Source organism: Microtus pennsylvanicus, chromosome 3 (assembly GCF_037038515.1).
Source record: "Microtus pennsylvanicus isolate mMicPen1 chromosome 3, mMicPen1.hap1, whole genome shotgun sequence".
NCBI lineage: Eukaryota > Metazoa > Chordata > Mammalia > Rodentia > Cricetidae > Microtus > Microtus pennsylvanicus.
In genome coordinates this window covers 111,961,625-111,979,383 of record NC_134581.1, presented here as the reverse complement: position 1 = coordinate 111,979,383, position 17,759 = coordinate 111,961,625, and the positions used below count along the sequence as shown (strand labels likewise).

The window sequence follows — 17,759 nt, the reverse complement described above, 5'->3', positions numbered from 1 at the left end:
AAATTCCACGCACACACATGCATCTTGTCTACCCCACCTAAAATTCCACGCACACACATGCATCTTGTCTACCCCACCTAAAATTCCACGCACACACATGCATCTTGTCTACCCCACCTAAAATTCCACACACACACATGCATCTTGTCTACCCCACCTAAAATTCCATGCACACACATGCATCTTGTCTACCCCACCTAAAATTCCATGCACACACATGCATGTTGTCTACCCCACCTAAAATTCCATGCACAAACATGCATCTTGTCTACCCCACCTAAAATTCCATGCACACACATGCATCTTGTCTACCCCACCTAAAATTCCATGCACACACATGCATCTTGTCTACCCCACCTAAAATTCCATGCACACACATGCATGTTGTCTACCCCACCTAAAATTCCATGCACACACATGCATGTTGTCTACCCCACCTAAAATTCCATGCACACACATGCATCTTGTCTACCCCACCTAAAATTCCATGCATACACATGCATCTTGTAAACCCCACCTAAAATTCCATGCATACACATGCATCTTGTAAACCCCACCTAAAATTCCATGCACACACATGCATCTTGTAAACCCCACCTAAAATTCCATGCATACACATGCATGTTGTCTACCCCACCTAAGAATCCATGCACACACATGCATCTTGTCTACCCCACCTAAAATTCCATGCACACACATGCATGTTGTCTACCCCACCTGAAATTCCATGCACACACATGCATGTTGTCTACCCCACCTAAAATTCCATGCACACACATGCATCTTGTCTACCCCACCTAAAATTCCATGCACACACATGCATCTTGTCTACCCCACCTAAAATTCCATGCACACACATGAATCTTGTTTGTCCTACAGTACCATTCTCACTAGTACTTTGATCAGCTTTGGAATTAAAAATAAAACTTTTTTGTATTGTTTATAGGTAAATACTTCGATATCAGAAATTATCAGACAACATTAGAGCAAATATCCTAATGTTGCCCCTATAAGATACAGATTATATTTAAATAATGGCAGGGATTTTGGGTGTGTTTATTTGGTTTTTAAGATAAAGATAAAGAAAATTAATTTGAATCGCCAAATGTTTCATTTTCTTACCTCTGAGCCATTTTGTTGTTTATTTCTTTTTTTCTTTTTGCATCATTTTTTAAGTACCAAGGCAAGGCCTTGGGGAACATGCCTATAATCCTAGCACTCTGGAAGTGAGTGAATCAGAACTTCAGTCATTTTCAGCTATATGGCAAGTTCAGGGCAAGCCTGGGTACATGAAACCTGTCTCAAAATGTTACCCATGCACAGATTATAGGAAATTTGAGCCAGGATTCAAATTTCAGCTAATGATTTTGTTGTTATTTGGAATGACATGTAGGAGCAAAAGAGAAATTGGCTTTTTCCAACCATAGTAAGATCCCAAGGACCAATTTAACACCTGCATTAGTGATCTCTGATTAGATTAATTGATCTGATATCAGAATCTTTGCTTATACTCAAGTCTGCTCATGCCCTTGCTGCCTGTGTATCTTTGCCCACAGTGGACCTGGACAGGCTCAACGATGACGTCAAGCGTTACAGTTGCACTCCCAGGAATCACTCGGTCAATCTCAGGGAGGAGCTGAAGTTGACCAATGCAGTCTTCTTCCCGAGATGCCTCCTCGTGCAGCGCTGTGGGGGCAACTGTGGTTGCGGAACTGTCAACTGGAAGTCCTGCACCTGCAGCTCAGGAAAGACGGTGAAAAAGTATCATGAGGTTTGTCATCTCCAGTGTCATGCAGTGTTGTATGCAGCTATTCTGTCTGCATCGTCTTAAGTCTGTGGTGTCCTGGGAGATGGTGCCAATTAACATGGTTGGTCAAGGGGCTGAACAGAAGGCTCAATGGTTAAGACCACTTGCTGGCCTTACAAAGGATCCTGGCTAGTATGAATTTTACACTCGTTCAAGAGGATCCAACGTCTTCTTTTGGCTTCCACATGCATAATGCACATATACACGCGCAAACAAAATGCTCATACACATAAAATGAAAATAATGAAATCTGTACAAACAAATACGGTTTGTCAGTTGTTCACCCAGTCAGGGGTGTGGTGGGGAGCTAAAATTCTACGCAAGTACCTTGGCTCAAGGGTTAATTCTATCCTGAAGAAGGGAGTCTTGATTTCAGCCTTCCCAATAAGCTATGTGGGTAGACAACAGTGCGAGAGAGACTTTACAGAGCCTCTTCATTCAACTTGTAGACAAATCTGGTATTTACTTACAGGCTGTAACTGTTAAATCTAGGTGACTGCAAGAAAATACTAAGGGCCAAATTTTCATGCAGAGGACTCATACTTGTAAAACGATAATAAAGCAAAGAGTAAAAATAAATGTAAAATTTTGAAGTGGTTTGCACTTGCTTTCCTGGAAATGCTTATTTTTCCTAAATAGTATCCACTGCTACCTGGAGATTTAGCTCTTGGATTGCTAAAGAAATAAGCAAAAGTAAACACAAAGATCAAGATCAGGGAACAAAAATTAAAAGAGAGAGCAATATGTGTAACAGAACACAGCTGCCCAAGCCCTGGAGCAGCCAGCCCTGTAAGAACACATTAACTCACTGAGCAGTTTGCCGGTCATGCTGGGCAGGGAAGCTCTTTCTGTGGTATTCAGGGAGAGTGATCTGAGGCCGAAAGCTCAGGAAGAGGTGAGGCATCCATGGAATTGCATTTTAAAATGCTATCATGTGAAGCTGATGTTGCCATCGGGCAGTTTCAGATGCAAAGGAGGTGTTTTATGGGCAGCAGGGCTTGGTGGCTGTGGTACTTGAGATGTAATTGGCCCCCACAGCTCATACAAAGTGGCACTATTAGGAGGTATGGCTTTGTAAGAGTAGGAATGGACCTGTTGGAGGAAATGTGTCACTTTGGAGGCAGGCTTTGAAGTCTCATATATGCACAAGTATTTTAGACCACTTCCTGTTGCCTGTACATCAAGATGTAGCCAGCACCACATCTGCCTGCACACTGCCATGCTCCCAGTCACCACGCCCTCACCGTAATGATAATGAACTAACCCTGTGAAAATGTAAGCCGTCCCAATTAAATGGGTTTTTCCCCTTTAGGAGAGTTGCCATGGTCGTGGTGCCTCTTTACAGCAATAGAAACCCTAACTAAGACAGTGGCTAACCATGTGGACCTGAGTCAAAAGCCCGGCAGAGCAAAGGAATACATAGAGAGTCTCTCAAAATAAGACTTGCAGATTTGGAATTGCAGGTTGGGAGTTGTACATAGTAGGTTAAGTTTTTAACCTTAGCGTTTGGGAGGCAGAGGCAGAAAAATTTCTGCAAGTTGGAGGTCAGTTTAGTCTATATAATAAGTTTCAGACCATGATCAAAACAAACAAATAGAAGATACAACACTAGCTGTAGACAGGTACTTTTGGAGTTGCTGTTGTTGTTTTTAAGGGTGCTTGTTTCTTTTTATTTAGTTCAAGGTGATGAAAGCAAATTCTTTTTTTAGTCCTACGGAAATATATTTACAACTTCATTAACATTAATCAATAATATGTAAACAATTTGACAAATAACACATGATACTAAGTATAAATTGGGGTTGTTGCTGGTTTTTTGTCCTGAAAACAATGAAACACTAAATTTTAGGTAACTTCTGGACAAAAAACAAACAAAAAAAAAAACAACTGAGCACATAAACACTAATGTCTTCATCCTAGGAGAGACAGGTCCCAGACCAGTGGTCAGGCTTGACTGAGAGCAGCAGAACTTACCATTTTACACCCACCCAAAACGTGTTTCCTTAGTCTTAAGAGTAGCTGGGTCCGCCTCACTGCTTTCTCATACCAACAGAGAGTGTCACCCCGCTCTTTAGCCTAGGCGGGAGGTTGCCCTTCAGGCTCAGAATGTCAGTTTTGTGATGTTTACAAAAAAGATAAATGTGGGGTTCAGTAATTGGTGGGAACTAAAATAATCTAGGAGTGGCAAGATCTCCTATGCAGTGACTGTGAGCCCCAGCCTGCAAGCCCGGCTCTGATGTATTTGGGGACTGCTTTCTTTTTGGCTTGACTCTGCGCGAAGAGGTTTCAGCTCAACTCTTTCTTTTCTTCACATTCTGTATTTGGGAAACTCCCAAAATGAGCACTGCCTGGCAAACAGGTGGGTCTGTGCAATCTGAAGCACGCAGTACCCTTCTTCCACTCGATTCTCTATTGTCTCTGTCCACTGTAGCAGCCAGCCTTGAGCTGCTATTTACAGTTAATAGGGTTTGATTTGATTGTGAGGTATAAAACATTGATGTTCTTTTGAAAGTTCAGTCAGTGGATAACATCTCATTGAAACACATGTTATAATATTTTTACCGCTGGGGCTCTGCAGAGTCCTGTATGAAATGACCCCTCCAAGCGCAGGATAAAAGCACCCAAGAGCATCAATCACTCCGTCACTGACTGCACACCTGAAACAAACACTGCTGTCAACTTCCCCTCCAACTGCTGAAATACCCTGAAATGCATCCTGATGGTCACTGTCATGTGCTCTGTGGAGAACGGCAGAGAGCTGCTTCCATTTTCAGAAATAGGAACGGTTTGAACTTCATCTCATTAGGAGAACTGTAAGCCCTTTATTCTGTTATTTCTGTGCCTGTGCTCCCACCTCGGCTACAGTAAAGGCAGTTTCCCAGTCTGTGCTTGCAGCTGCTGAGATGTGAAATGAGTTTCTATGAGAGATGATGGCCTTAAGGGATTAAGAACTTGTGTAGCGAGCCTGTATGCTTCCCCACAAGTATTTCAGTGCTTAACAGTCAGAGATAAGGATATGAGCAATTAGAAAGCTCTGGGTGAAGCTGGCATTGTCACTGTTTGCACAGCCATGATACTCCCCTTGTAGCAGGGTGAGCTGTCTTCAGTGCAGGACAAAGTTATTTCTGCTTTCAAACTTCAGGATAAATGAATTATATGTATTGTTTGCTGTGTAAAACTGAGGACCTGAGTTCAAATCCTTGGCACCCACATAAAACCTGGGTGTGCCCATCACCGTGACAGATAGAGTTGGGGCTTGCTGGCTGCCAGTCCAGCTCCATGCCCAGTGAGAGACCACTGCTCCAGATAATAGGGTGGAGATCAATAGAACAGGACATCAGAGGTCCTCCTTTGTCTACATGCAGATGTCCACAGGCATATATAACACACACGTAGACACATGCACACACATATATAAACACAAACATACATAAACACATGCACACACAATAAATAATTTGTTGAGTTTTGTAGGTTTCCTGATTCATAGCATTCTTTCATAGCATTCTCTTATTCATTTTGAATGCATAGTGTAAAATTAGAAAACTACAATTTTCTCTACTCTTTCCGTGTTGACTGAGGTTTTTCTGTCCTGCCTGGTTCCCACAATGGTTAAGTCCCGAAGAAATCACACAGAGGTCCACATTATAAGCTGATTGGCCCATTAGCTCAGGCTTTCTATTAACTCTTATAACTTATATTAGCCCATTATTCTTATCTGTGATAGCTATGTGGCTCAGTACCTTTTTCAGCGAGGCAGTCACATCTTGCTTCTTCTGTGTCTGGGCTAGGACTGCAGAGAGATGGGCTTCCTCCTTTCCAAAATTTTCCTGTTCTCCTTGACCCACCTCTACTTCCTGTCTGGTTGTCCTGCCTATACTTCCTGCCTGGCTACTGACCAATCAGCATTTATTTAAAATATAATTGACAGAAAACAGATAATTGTCCCACACCATTTTCGAGTTTGTGACTGAGGCCACCCTAATAAGAGAGAGATAATAACAGAGACACATATAGATCTAAAACATTTCACATGACCCAGGAGCCATCATAAGGAAACAAAGACCCTAGGAGCAGACTGGCCAGAGTGGGTTCTGGGGAGCAGGTCTGATAAAGTGTGCCAGGCGGTGGCACGTGAGTCTACGCTGATGACACAGCCTCTGGCCACTACCGTCACTCTTCTCTTCTGTCCCTTTGTACAAAAGATGACAAAGGGCCCACGGCTCACAGAAGGCTCTCTTCTTCAGTCAGGATACAGGGTTCACATAGGTTTGCTCATCCTGCTTCATGGGGTTTATGACCTATTTCACAGCTGAGAAGATCTGTAAAATGACTTCTGCCCTTCAAAAATAATACTTTGGGCAGTGAGTCTAAAAAGCAATGCTCAGTTCATTCAGCAACTGATGGAAACAGATGCAGACCCACAACCAAATATTAGGTGGAACTCAGGGATTCCTGTAGAAGGGAGGGTGAGGGATTGTGAGACAAAGAGGGATCAAGAACATCACAAGCAAACCCACAGAATCAACTAATGTAGGCTCTTAGGCCTCACAGAGACTGAGCCGACAATCAGAGAGCCTGCATGGGACTTACCAAGGACCTCTGTATATATGTTATAGTTATGTAGCTTGATAATTTTTGTAGGACTACAGGAGGAGCAGGGGCTGTCTCTGACACTTTTTGCTAGTTTTTGGGAGCCTACTCCTCATACTGGGTCACCTTTCTCAGTCTTAACACTTGGGGAGGTATTTATTCTTACTGCAGCTTGACATGCCATGTTTTGTTGATACTCATGCTAGGTCTGCTCTTTCCTGAACAGAAATGGAGGAGAAGTGGACTGAGGGATGGGAACAAACATAGGGTGGGGAGCAAGACTGTGAGGAGAGAAATTGCAGCCAGGATGGAAAATGAAGAAAGAGCTAAAGAATAAAAGCAAGGCTCAGGGCTGGGTCAATAACTCAGTGGCAGAGTCCTTGTCTGGCACAGTCAGGTGCAAGGTTCAATCCCACTACTGCCAATAAATAACAATAATAATTCAAAGATATTATTTCACTTCCCCCCTACTGATTTGTGACTGTTTGTCATCCTTTGTCCTCAATGGCTGTTGAAGGGAAGAGGCCACTTTTTGGTTCCTGGCCACTTAGCCCAAAATAATCATCCAAAAACTGTATTAATTAAATCACTGCTTGGCCCATTAGCTCTAGCTTCTTATTGGCTAACTCTTACATCTTAATTTAACCCATCTCCATTAATCTGTGCATCACCATCACCACGAGGTCGTGGCCTACCAGCAAAGATTCAGCATATCTGTCACCAGTGGCAGCTCCATGGCTTCTCTTTGACTCTGCCTTCCTTCTCCCATGCTATAGGCCAAGCCAGTTTTTTCTTCATTAACCAATAAAAGCAACATATAGACAGAAGAGCCTCCCACACCAAATGGCCACAGCCATTGAGTCAACAGTCAAAATCTTAGATGACAGCAGACAATTTTATGCATTTTATTTATTTTCTCTGTCTTTCCGCTATTGATACTATCATGATGTTGTGCATAAATCAGAGTTCTTTAGCAGAACAAGAGTGATGGAAGTGGTGTGTGTGAGAGATGGAGAGAGAGACAGAGAAATAGAATGTGAGAATTTATTAAATTGGTGTATGTTTGGATGCCTCAGACATCCCAGTCTGGCACCAAACACCTGGAGGGTTCCTGCAGGGCAGCTGTTCCTTAGTCAAACCAGGAGGTGGAAATGCTGCTCTGATCTCCACAGAGAATCACAACACTGTAGGGACACCCAGGGAGATGCCCTGCCGTATTTAGGGTACATCACCACAAGTCGGCTAAGGCACTCAAGTCACTTCCTCGGTTTAGGGTCCCAGTGCACTGACTTTAGGGTATGTTAAGCTGACATTAAAGCCTAACATCGCACGTTAGCTTTGCTGCCTGAACTGTCCAGCAGAACTTGCTGTGATATAGCGTGAACTCTGCATGTCAGCGCAGCCCGCAGCAGAGGGAGAAGGGAGTTCCTAGCCAGCTGTGACTGCCAAATATCTGACATGTGCATAATGCAGACAGGAAGTGAATTTTTAATTTAATTCCATCATAAGTAATTGTCTCACAGTTCAGTGGATTCCGTGTTGTATAAAGCTGAGATCTCTCTGTTGCCAATGCTGTGACCCTTTAATACAGTTCCTCATGTTGTAGTGACCAACCACAAAATTATTTCTACTACTACTTCATAGCTATAATTTGGCTACTGTTATGAATCTTTATGTAAATATCTGTTCTCCAATGGTCTTAGGTGACCCTCATGAAAGAGTTGTTTGCCCACAAAAATATGACCCACAAGTTGAGAATTACTGATGGCATCTAGACTCATCCTTGCCTTTTTTTATTAATATAGAATTTTAATTTAATTCTATATTAAAATAAGATTATAGTATGAAGGCTAGAAGGTGTAAGCAGTCATTTATCCCTGAAATACAAGCTTCATAAGAATAAAGTAATGTCCCTAGTCTATTCTGGAAAAATGAACAGCTAGTTTTAGGACATAATGACAAAGAAGAAAGGCTCCAAAGAGGAGTGAGTCCATGGTACAATGCTAAGACGTTAAATTCTGACTGAATATTTTAAATAAGTGTACTGTTGTATTTTCCATATTGGAAAGTTGTTACTAAAACTGACACTTAACCAAACAAAATGAGACCTAAAAGACCAAGAGCTCAGATGTTCTACCCTCTGCAAAAGGAGTGGTGAAGTTGAAGTCATGAATGTCACTAACCACAGTGAAAGTCAGGGAATCTTTGGTATCAGTTTCTTGGAAGCAGCATTCATGGAGCAGACAGAGAACTTTTCTCAACCTTTGGATGGACCATGAGTCACACCTGTTTTCCTGCTGTGTGAGAGGGAACCAGGACAGGAAGGAGAAACACATTAAGTTCAAGGTTTGCCAACCAGGCAGCAGCTTAATGCTAGCCAAGGAAATCCCTCAGTCCAAAAGAAGCCTACAACTTGAAGGCTTTAAGAAGCCTTCCAAGCCTGATATCCATCAACTGTTCTACTTTTCACTATCTCTTACTGAAATTTTTAAGTAATATAAATGGATTGGTGCTTAAAGGGCCATGTGATTGCAAAAGAAGAAAGCTACGGTATGGGATGTTGCATATATAAACAGCTTGTATAAGAAGGGAGTTTAGTCATTTTCAGAATGACAATCATAATACTTATGCTTCTTCCCGTGTGGAGATGAGAGGTGACTGACAGCATCCAGAGATTGTAAACCACAAGGCAAATGTGAACAGACCTCTGAGATCCAGTGGCCCCAGTCTCTATGCTGAATGCTTCCCAGCCCTGCTCACTCACTTGCCTTAGCAAACATGCAAGGGATACAACGCTCTCAGGACCAACAAGTCCCACCTGTGTTTTAACAGACACATGAGTTGTTCTAGAACTCCATGCACGACAGCTTCCATGTTTTTCTGCAGCAGAGAGGCTAATATGTTTACAGGGTTCCTCTAAATTGCTATTAAGATAGTTTTGCCATTTAATTCTACAAAGGTCCTCATGGTAATTCTGACATGCTCATGTATAGTTTTTATTTGAAACAAATATCCACAGATGTCAAAATTGCCTTTTCAGAAGTCATGAGCATTTCCTAAACTGTCACTGTAACCCAGGTCTCTGTCACCTTCAATCTTTTCTGTGTATCATTTAAGCTGTTCTTCGACACTGTCTTTCTTTGGTAGTACTGTCTCTTAGACACAGTTCAGTGATTCACACACACTGCCCAGGCTCTGCTGAGTCATTACCCAGAGAAAAAAAACATAATTCCTCTTCCCAACAGCTTTCCTTAGACACTCGAGTTTCAGAGTAATTCACCTCCATCCCTAAGACTGTGTGAATCTCTATATTCATATGAAATTTTTACACGTGAGAAAAGGCAATAGAGAAGCAAAAATAGGGCTTTATTTGTTTCTTAAGGAACTAAATCTCTGCATTGAATACTGCTTGTTTTCAAAGTTAGGTAAAATATTAAATAAACGCTTAATGATTCAGGTTTATATAAAACATTTGCTCTGGAATATGTACTTGTATTTCTATGCCAGCCATTAATTTGGGAACTGTTACAAGGTTTTAACAACTTTTTTTATATTCCCAATAAACAAGAGCTCAAGTCAGCAAATAGCTTTTTCTGCCTGGTATTATTTTATTAGTGTAATAGCCTTATAGCAATGACTCATTCACTGGTTTATTGGCAATAAGGCACAGGATAGTAGTCAAACATCTTGTGGGATTATGACACTGGTAATTAATAAAGCTTGGCATAAAAGTCATCGACTGGGTCTGTCACTTTCCATTTGGTAGATGCCAATTTTCTGGGCTTCACATGGTTTTTTCAGACAATGAAAAGGAGTAAAGATTTCCAATTTTGCCCGTAGGTGCTGAACTATGGCTGGCTGCACCTCGGTGGATTTTCATTTCCGCTGTATGCGTGCAGCTGTGAATGATAGCTGGGAAAATAGGAAAGCATTTTATGATTGTACCATTACCAAGTTCCTTTGGCTGCTGTCATTAATTCAGCGGTCACTTCTCTTTAAAGGTGGCCAGGTAACCCATAACCTACCAGTTTGTTCTTGCTGATAAGAGTTTTTCATTTTTCTTTTAACTTTCCATGCTTCCTCCAATCAGCCTTGCTTTCTTCATTTTTTTTAATACCATGTGCCTGACTTAAAACTATTACATGGTCTGAAAGCTTTGAACATGAGTGCTGGGATCAGCCATTAAAGCAGTTCAATTTCCACTTTGTTCAAATAGTGCTTTTCTGACTTATCTGGAGAAAGTGTCTGTCAATTCATTTTTTTTTCTTAGCAGCAAAACACATATATATTGTGCTCTTGTAGCTTGTTATTTAAAAAAGGGGGAAATCCCTGAAGAATCAGAAGACCAACTAGAAAACCTGTCCAGACTCTTATAACAAACATTCACTTTGTTTGCCATCAAATGGGAAACAACCAACAGAAGACTGCTGTTCCAGGTGCCTGTCACTGGAAATTATCAGAGCTTAATAATGGTCTACTGTAAACAAATACTTAGGAAGCTCCGCTTTTTAGGAATCATGTCACTCCCCAGTAACCCCTCATCCTGCTTACATGCAGATGGTCTGGCACAATAGTAAGGAAAATATACTGGAGAAATTCTTGGTGACGCTACAAGGATCCAACCCAGTCCTGTCCGGAACCTTCTTACTAAATACGGCAGAGTTTTCCTATTTGTTGTCAGCAGGAATAGTTGATACCCCAAAGTTCATGTATTACGTGGATTTTCATAGAAGAACAAGAGCTTTTTCTTTCTGTATTGAATTGACCTGATTGTTTCCATATTGCCTCCTGTGTTTGTTGGAGGCTAGATCACAGGGAAGACGTGAAAGAAAGAAAATTATCCATATATTTCCACACATCACCTTCACCAAGATAGGTGTTTCAGAATCTGCTTTGTGGCCAACATGCTGCTTAGAAGCACAAGCCAAATCTTCTGTGCTTAAGGACCTACTTAGGCCGCTTGGAGCTGATTGCGTTCTGGTTCTCTCACTGACAAGCTCCGTGATTTCAAGCAAGTAACTTAATCCCTCTCTTAATGCACGCCTTACTATCATCTGGTGGAGTCCGAATAATTTCATACCTACAAAGCCAGTTACAATAGGGTTTGGTATCTGGGATATGCTTAATGTTGGAGATAATATTTACCATCTTTATTTTTACAATCCATTTACCAGAGTGGACATAAAAATGTATACAGAATTGTGTGACACAGATTATGCATGTGTAATTGCAGTAGTGTCATAGGAGAAAATTATACAATCTATGATATCGTCATTTGAACTTACTGGAGCATGGTCCTTTTTGTTGTTGTTGTTGTTGGTTGTTTGTTTTTGAAACCATTCTTTTGAATCAAACTCCAGGTCCCTTGCTGGAATGAACATAAAAAAAAAATGGTTGTACTCTGCCTTGCTGGAGATCCCAACAAAAAGCTTTGCTAAAGGCTAAAGAAACAAAGACTGTGGACTGGGAGGCTCGGTCCTAAGGAATCTTGACATAGTTGTTCTTAATACATGCTTTGGGTTTGGTTAAGACTTTCAGCACTCACTGTAAGAGTAATAAAATGTCTAAGAACACAATTCATAGTGTAGAATTGTAGAGATGCCATAGAAAGTTCTGCAGGCATTAAAGTAAATCTCCCACCCCGCCCCATGTAATCTTCAGTGAGGGCCAAAGTATACCAAACAAAGCATAAGGAGCTTTCACTGAACTTCACACTCAGCTCCAGGCAAAGCTTCAGATAACGGAGAAAGACACGTTGTCAGCATTCTGAAAGCTAGGAGGTAATATTCTGGTTCAGAGCCTACAGAAGTCTTCTACAGAACATTGGAGAAGAAGGACTTCCATAACTTATAAACTTTCCTGTCTGATCAATAAATCATGCATAGCCATACATCTCCACAATGTAACAAACAATGACCAGACATGGGGAAAACCTGCGCAGAGTTTTGGAAAACTGCAAGATGCTGCACAATTGTTGGTCAGTATCATGGTGAGGAAAGAAACAACTAGAACATACAGGCTGGTGGAAACCTGTCTACATACAGAAGAGAAGGGATGAGCTGGCTAAGACAAGTTTGCGATGTTACCAAGTGTATATCCCCAGGACAGTGCTTGACTCAGTGAAGCCTACAGCAGACAAGAAGGCACAGAGTCTCTGCAAAATTATTTTAGGGGCCCAGGAGATGGCTTGGGAGATATAAATACTTTCTATGCAAGCCTGCCAACAGTATTCAATCCCCGCAAAACCCACAGTAGGAGAGAATTAACTCCCAAAAGTTGTCCTCTGACCTCGGCTGACTCACACACACACACACACACACACACACACGCCACATACACTCTTTCACACACACACACACCACATATACTCTCTCTCACACACACACACATGCCACAGACACTCTTTCACACACACACACACCACATACACTCTTTCACACACACACACACCACATATACTCTCTCTCACACAAACACACATGCCACAGACACTCTTTCACACACACACACACCACATACACTCTTTCACACACACACACGCCACATACACTCTTTCACACACACACACACCACATATACTCTCTCTCACACACACACACATACGCCACAGACACTCTTTCACACACACACACACACACACGCCACATACACTCTTTCACACATACACACACACGCCACATACACTCTTTCACACATACACACACATGCCACAGACACTCTTTCACACACACACACACACCACATACACTCTTTCACACACACACACATGCCACAGACACTCTTTCATACACACACACGCCACATACACTCTTTCACACACGCACACACACACACACACACACGCCACATACACTCTTTCACACACACACACATGCCACAGACACTCTTTCACACACGCACACATGCCACAGACACTCTTTCACACACACACACACCACATACACTCTTTCATACACACACGCCACATACACTCTTTCACACACACACACACACACGCACACACGCCACAGACACTCTTTCACACACACACCATGCAAACAGCAGTAATAACAAATAATTTTAAAGGAATAAAAATTATTTTATACTTACTTATTTTAAAAAGTTATTATATATACTTATTGAGTATAGTAACACAATGATGATATACAAATATTAGTGTGCAAGTATTATGTTGTAGCTCAGTCTTTTGAATTGCAGAAAGCATTATATAGTCACATTAAATAGTCACTAATGGCCCTCTGGGGGAGCGGAGGAGAGATTTGCTTTAATCTAGCACTTATTCATATTGGCATTCTGCTCAAACCTTATCATCCTGTCCTTGGAGTTAAAATATTTAGCATTATATTTGTTTACAACACATGCTTTGCTAAGAAGAGCAATGATATATTTCTACAGTACTTAGCTTAGCTTAGGTCTTTAGGAGGCTATCAATACTGTCCACTAAGACACCTGAAGACATCTTCCTACTGGCAGAAAAGCAGGGACATTATTCTGGGAGGGGTTATGGGGTCAATGGCTATTTGTAGAAATATCTAATGTGCTTATTTCTACATCAACTTTATCTCATTCACTGGACTTTTCAAAGGCTTGTGTACTGTCTTTGTTAGGATTTCTATTGCTTTGAAGAGACACCAAACCAAGTAACCAAGGCAACTCTTTTTTTTTAACTGATTTTTATTGAGCTCTACATTTGTCTCTGTTCCCTTCCCTGCCCCTACCCTCCCCTCTTCAACCCTATCCAAAGGTCCTTATGCTCCCAATTTACTCAAAAGATCTTGTCTTTTTCTACCTTCCATGTAGATTAGATCTATGTAAGTCTCCCTTAGTGTTCTCATTGTTGTGGAAAATATTTAATTTGGGGTTGGCTTGCAGTTTCAGAGGTTTAGTTCATTGATACCATGGAACGACATGGTGGCATGCAGGCAGACACAGTGCTGGAGAAGGAGCTAAGAGTTCTACATATTGGTCTGCAGGCAACAGGAAGTAAACTGTGTGCCACACTGGGCATAGCTTGACCATATAAGACGTCAAAGCCTGTCTTCACAGTGACACACTTCCCTCAGTAAGACCACACCTTCTCCAATAATCCACACTTCTTAATGGTGACACTCCCTATTTTCTTTCAAACCACCACACATACTAGTTATCAGAAGGAGAACGGGCGGGTGGCGTCTGGTTGAATTAAACCCCATGGGTTTTTTAATAGGAAATATGCTTCTTATTCTAGGTATTAAAGTTTGAGCCTGGCCATTTCAAGAGAAGAGGCAAAGCTAAGAACATGGCTCTCATAGATATCCAGTTGGATCACCATGAGCGGTGTGACTGTGTCTGCAGCTCAAGACCACCACGATAAGACACCATGTACATCTATCCATGAAGAAGAAAAAGCTCTTTAGGTCCAGATATGGTAAGGGACTCATCCCACCCTAAGCAACCAAAATTGCTTCTCAGCTGCAGTGCAGTGAACACAGGTGAAAACCTCGCTTTGTTGGTGCCATGGCAAGAAACAGATACCATTAACTTCATCATAAATATAGGAATTCATTTATTAGTAGTATGTGAAGATATGTATGTATCCTGAGATACATGTCTATCTCCATGTGTATAAATAGATGAAATATTTTATTCAGTATATTTACTGAGGTCCTCCAGAGACAAATGATTAGATTATTACTCAATAATTTTGCTGTATTAAGGAATGTGTCAAACATGTAAAACATCTCTTTAAAAAACTCAGAGTATAAATTTTTTGAAATGTTTCACAAAACATATCAGATCTTGCTCTCTTAAAGAAGGCTTTTGTCCATTAAACAAAAGATGAGAGATTGTTATGTATATCTTAATTCCATGGCAAAAATAAAGTTTCCAGGGGCAAAAGCAAATATTTAAATATTTTCTGCATGAGATGCACTGCACAAGTACAAATACGGACAGTAATTATCTTTCTTTCCTTCCCCGAAAGAACACCAAATAATACACGGTTGTTAAGGATCAAATCAAGTCCTCTTTTATGTATTGTGTCAAGGCAGGCTCGCTCATTGAGCATGCTTCTCTATGAATTGCTCAGGAAGTGTTGTGATAGTCCTTCATGGGGCAATCAATAGGTTTCAGCAGAATTTTTGATTCTTTTCTGCAGAAAAGCAAGTATTTTCAGGAATAGCATGCCATTATGCCTAAGCCTCTCAACATGGCATTCACAGGAAGATGTGGGTCATAGAAAGTCGGAAATAAGCAAATATTGACATAACTATGAATTGAATAGGCTATTAGATACAGTCTGCATTTAAAAATTGATCTACATTCTCCAAGCTGTGCCAGTCTTTCTCTGTTTTGTTTTTGTTTCTGTGTTTTCAATACATATGCATGGGCTTATCATGTTATATCAGACAGGCCATCATGAAATATAGCCCAAAAGCTTTTATGTGTTAACAAAATAACTTGTATATTTATAAATTCCTAATTCTATAGTTAAGATTCTGAATACATATTCTGAATCAGTGGAAATTAGATGTGAGATTTCCTGTCCTTTGCAATCTTCAGACTCTGTTCTGTAGAACCTGCTAGAGGCTGTGGAGGCTCACGCATACCCTGCTTTCCCCTGGAAAGCTTTACTCATTGGTTATCAGGAATGAGAGTCAGTTTCCCTCAGTAGCTCCCTTGTGTCTACACCAACGTGACTGAGTCCAGAAATGGGAAGTCATTCATCTCTCTCTCCAAAGCAAGAAACTTAGGAGGGGACACTGAAGTCAGGTTCACCTGGGCTGGTCTCTGGGAACTACATTCTTCTTCCTGCCTTGGGAGTAGAAAAGAGAAGTGATTTCTTCTGTGAATCCATTGCTGCCCTGAGCATCAGATGATCAGCTCAAACATATTTGCATAGCTAAGTACGATGCCGTCCAATCCAAGTTGCCAGCTGTGCCCAGCATACCTGTGCTTATTGTCACATGTCTTCTGAAGGTTCAGTTTCTACTCAATGAGCATCAGGATTAAATACTGTGTTGGTCGGCTGTCCAGCATGAGAAGTGCCCCAGGCCACTTTTCCTCCATGCCCACTTACAGGTTTCCTGTGAAGCAACGACTTCCCGTACCAAAACTAAGTTGTAGTTTACCTCACTCACTGTATAGCGCACAGCTCACACCATAGGTGTAAACACAGGCATTAGAGTGCTCTACACAATTCTCAATAAACCTTCCAGCCCACGATAACCAGGTAAAGCCTTGCTGTCCTTTATTTACTAGCTGCAGGATAAGCAGGCATATATACCGAGGCCTCCTTCCCTTTCTTGAAAATCTTACTAAACACTCTCTCTTGGTTTTCTGTTATCTATTCCACATCCAACATGTAGCAAATAAATTTGCTTCATTGCCATCAAAGGACTGAGAATAAAAAACAAACCATTGTACAAATTGCATTTCAAAATAAACTAATAAATATACAGTCTGCATAACTCACTCACCTGGAATAATGCCGTTCACTCGATGTGTTCTTATAGGGCAGAACACTCTCATAAGTGGGGGGTTTTATGGTTTTTGGTTTGGTTTGGTTTGGTTTTGGTTTCTTTGGTGTTTTTTTTTTCATATCAGTAACATGCAGCTTTTCCTCTCACAGTGTTTTCTTTTTTATTTTATTTTTAAAAATGAAAACAAACTATTTTTTATTTTACATATCAATCCCAGTTCCCACTCCCTCCTCTCCTCACAGCGTTCTCTATAGAAACGTATTATGTTTCTTATCTTCATAAAAAATAAATACTGCTTTTGAACAAAATGGCTCAATTATTTAGAACTGAATTGAAACTTTAAAAGGTGTACAATATTACCAAGGTACTTTCACAAACGTTTCTAACAGGAAGAGCAAGATGGGCAGTTGCTAAGAGGCCTGGCTCCTACCCACAGGCCTCCGTGCTCCCTGCCTTACAGTTGAGGCAGTGGTTGTTCCTTCCCCTCTCTTTGCTGGTGATCTTGGCTTCTTCTGTGTTTCTTTCTCCTGGTCAGCCTTTCTATGAATTCTCGTCTAATATTGCCCACGTAAGAGAGTTCCTGTCCTTTCTCTTCCTTTAGGCCTTAAATTAAGATCATCATATCCTCACCCTCCTTTTCACTGCCCTTCCATATGTATCTGGCTGGACCAGCTGGTGGGTCACTGCTGCCCACTCGGGGAACCAGTTGAGGTTTCTCCCTGTGAAGAAGCATAGACTATGACCACAAAGAGGGGCCTCTTACAGTCAAGAACACTTGCTTCCAGATTGATCTTTATGGCATTCTGTCAGAGACAGAATTGAAGCTGCAATGAGCTAAGGGAACCCTTGTTTCTAGCTTAGAGAATAAATAAGTACAGAAATATGTGTGTTATATGAAA

The 17,759-nt window shown here is 41.2% G+C and overlaps 1 protein-coding gene across 4 annotated transcripts in view; it reads left to right on the top strand.

Annotated features, from left to right (window-relative positions):
- The window catches only part of Pdgfd (platelet derived growth factor D), a 263,659-nt gene that overhangs the window by 196,211 nt on the left and 49,689 nt on the right, over positions 1-17,759 (top strand). For 2 of the 4 annotated variants that reach the window (XR_012910068.1, XR_012910067.1), the window contains exons 7-8: positions 1,557-1,771; positions 14,628-14,807. Coding sequence is in view for 2 of the 4 variants with exons in the window: in XM_075966863.1 (XP_075822978.1) it covers positions 1,557-1,771; positions 14,628-14,753 (341 nt within the window). In the remaining 2 variants the exon portion in view is untranslated. Of the gene's footprint in view, positions 1-1,556; positions 1,772-14,627; positions 17,162-17,759 lie in introns of those variants that run through there. The other 2 variants (XM_075966863.1, XM_075966864.1) reach the window with 1 other exon arrangement.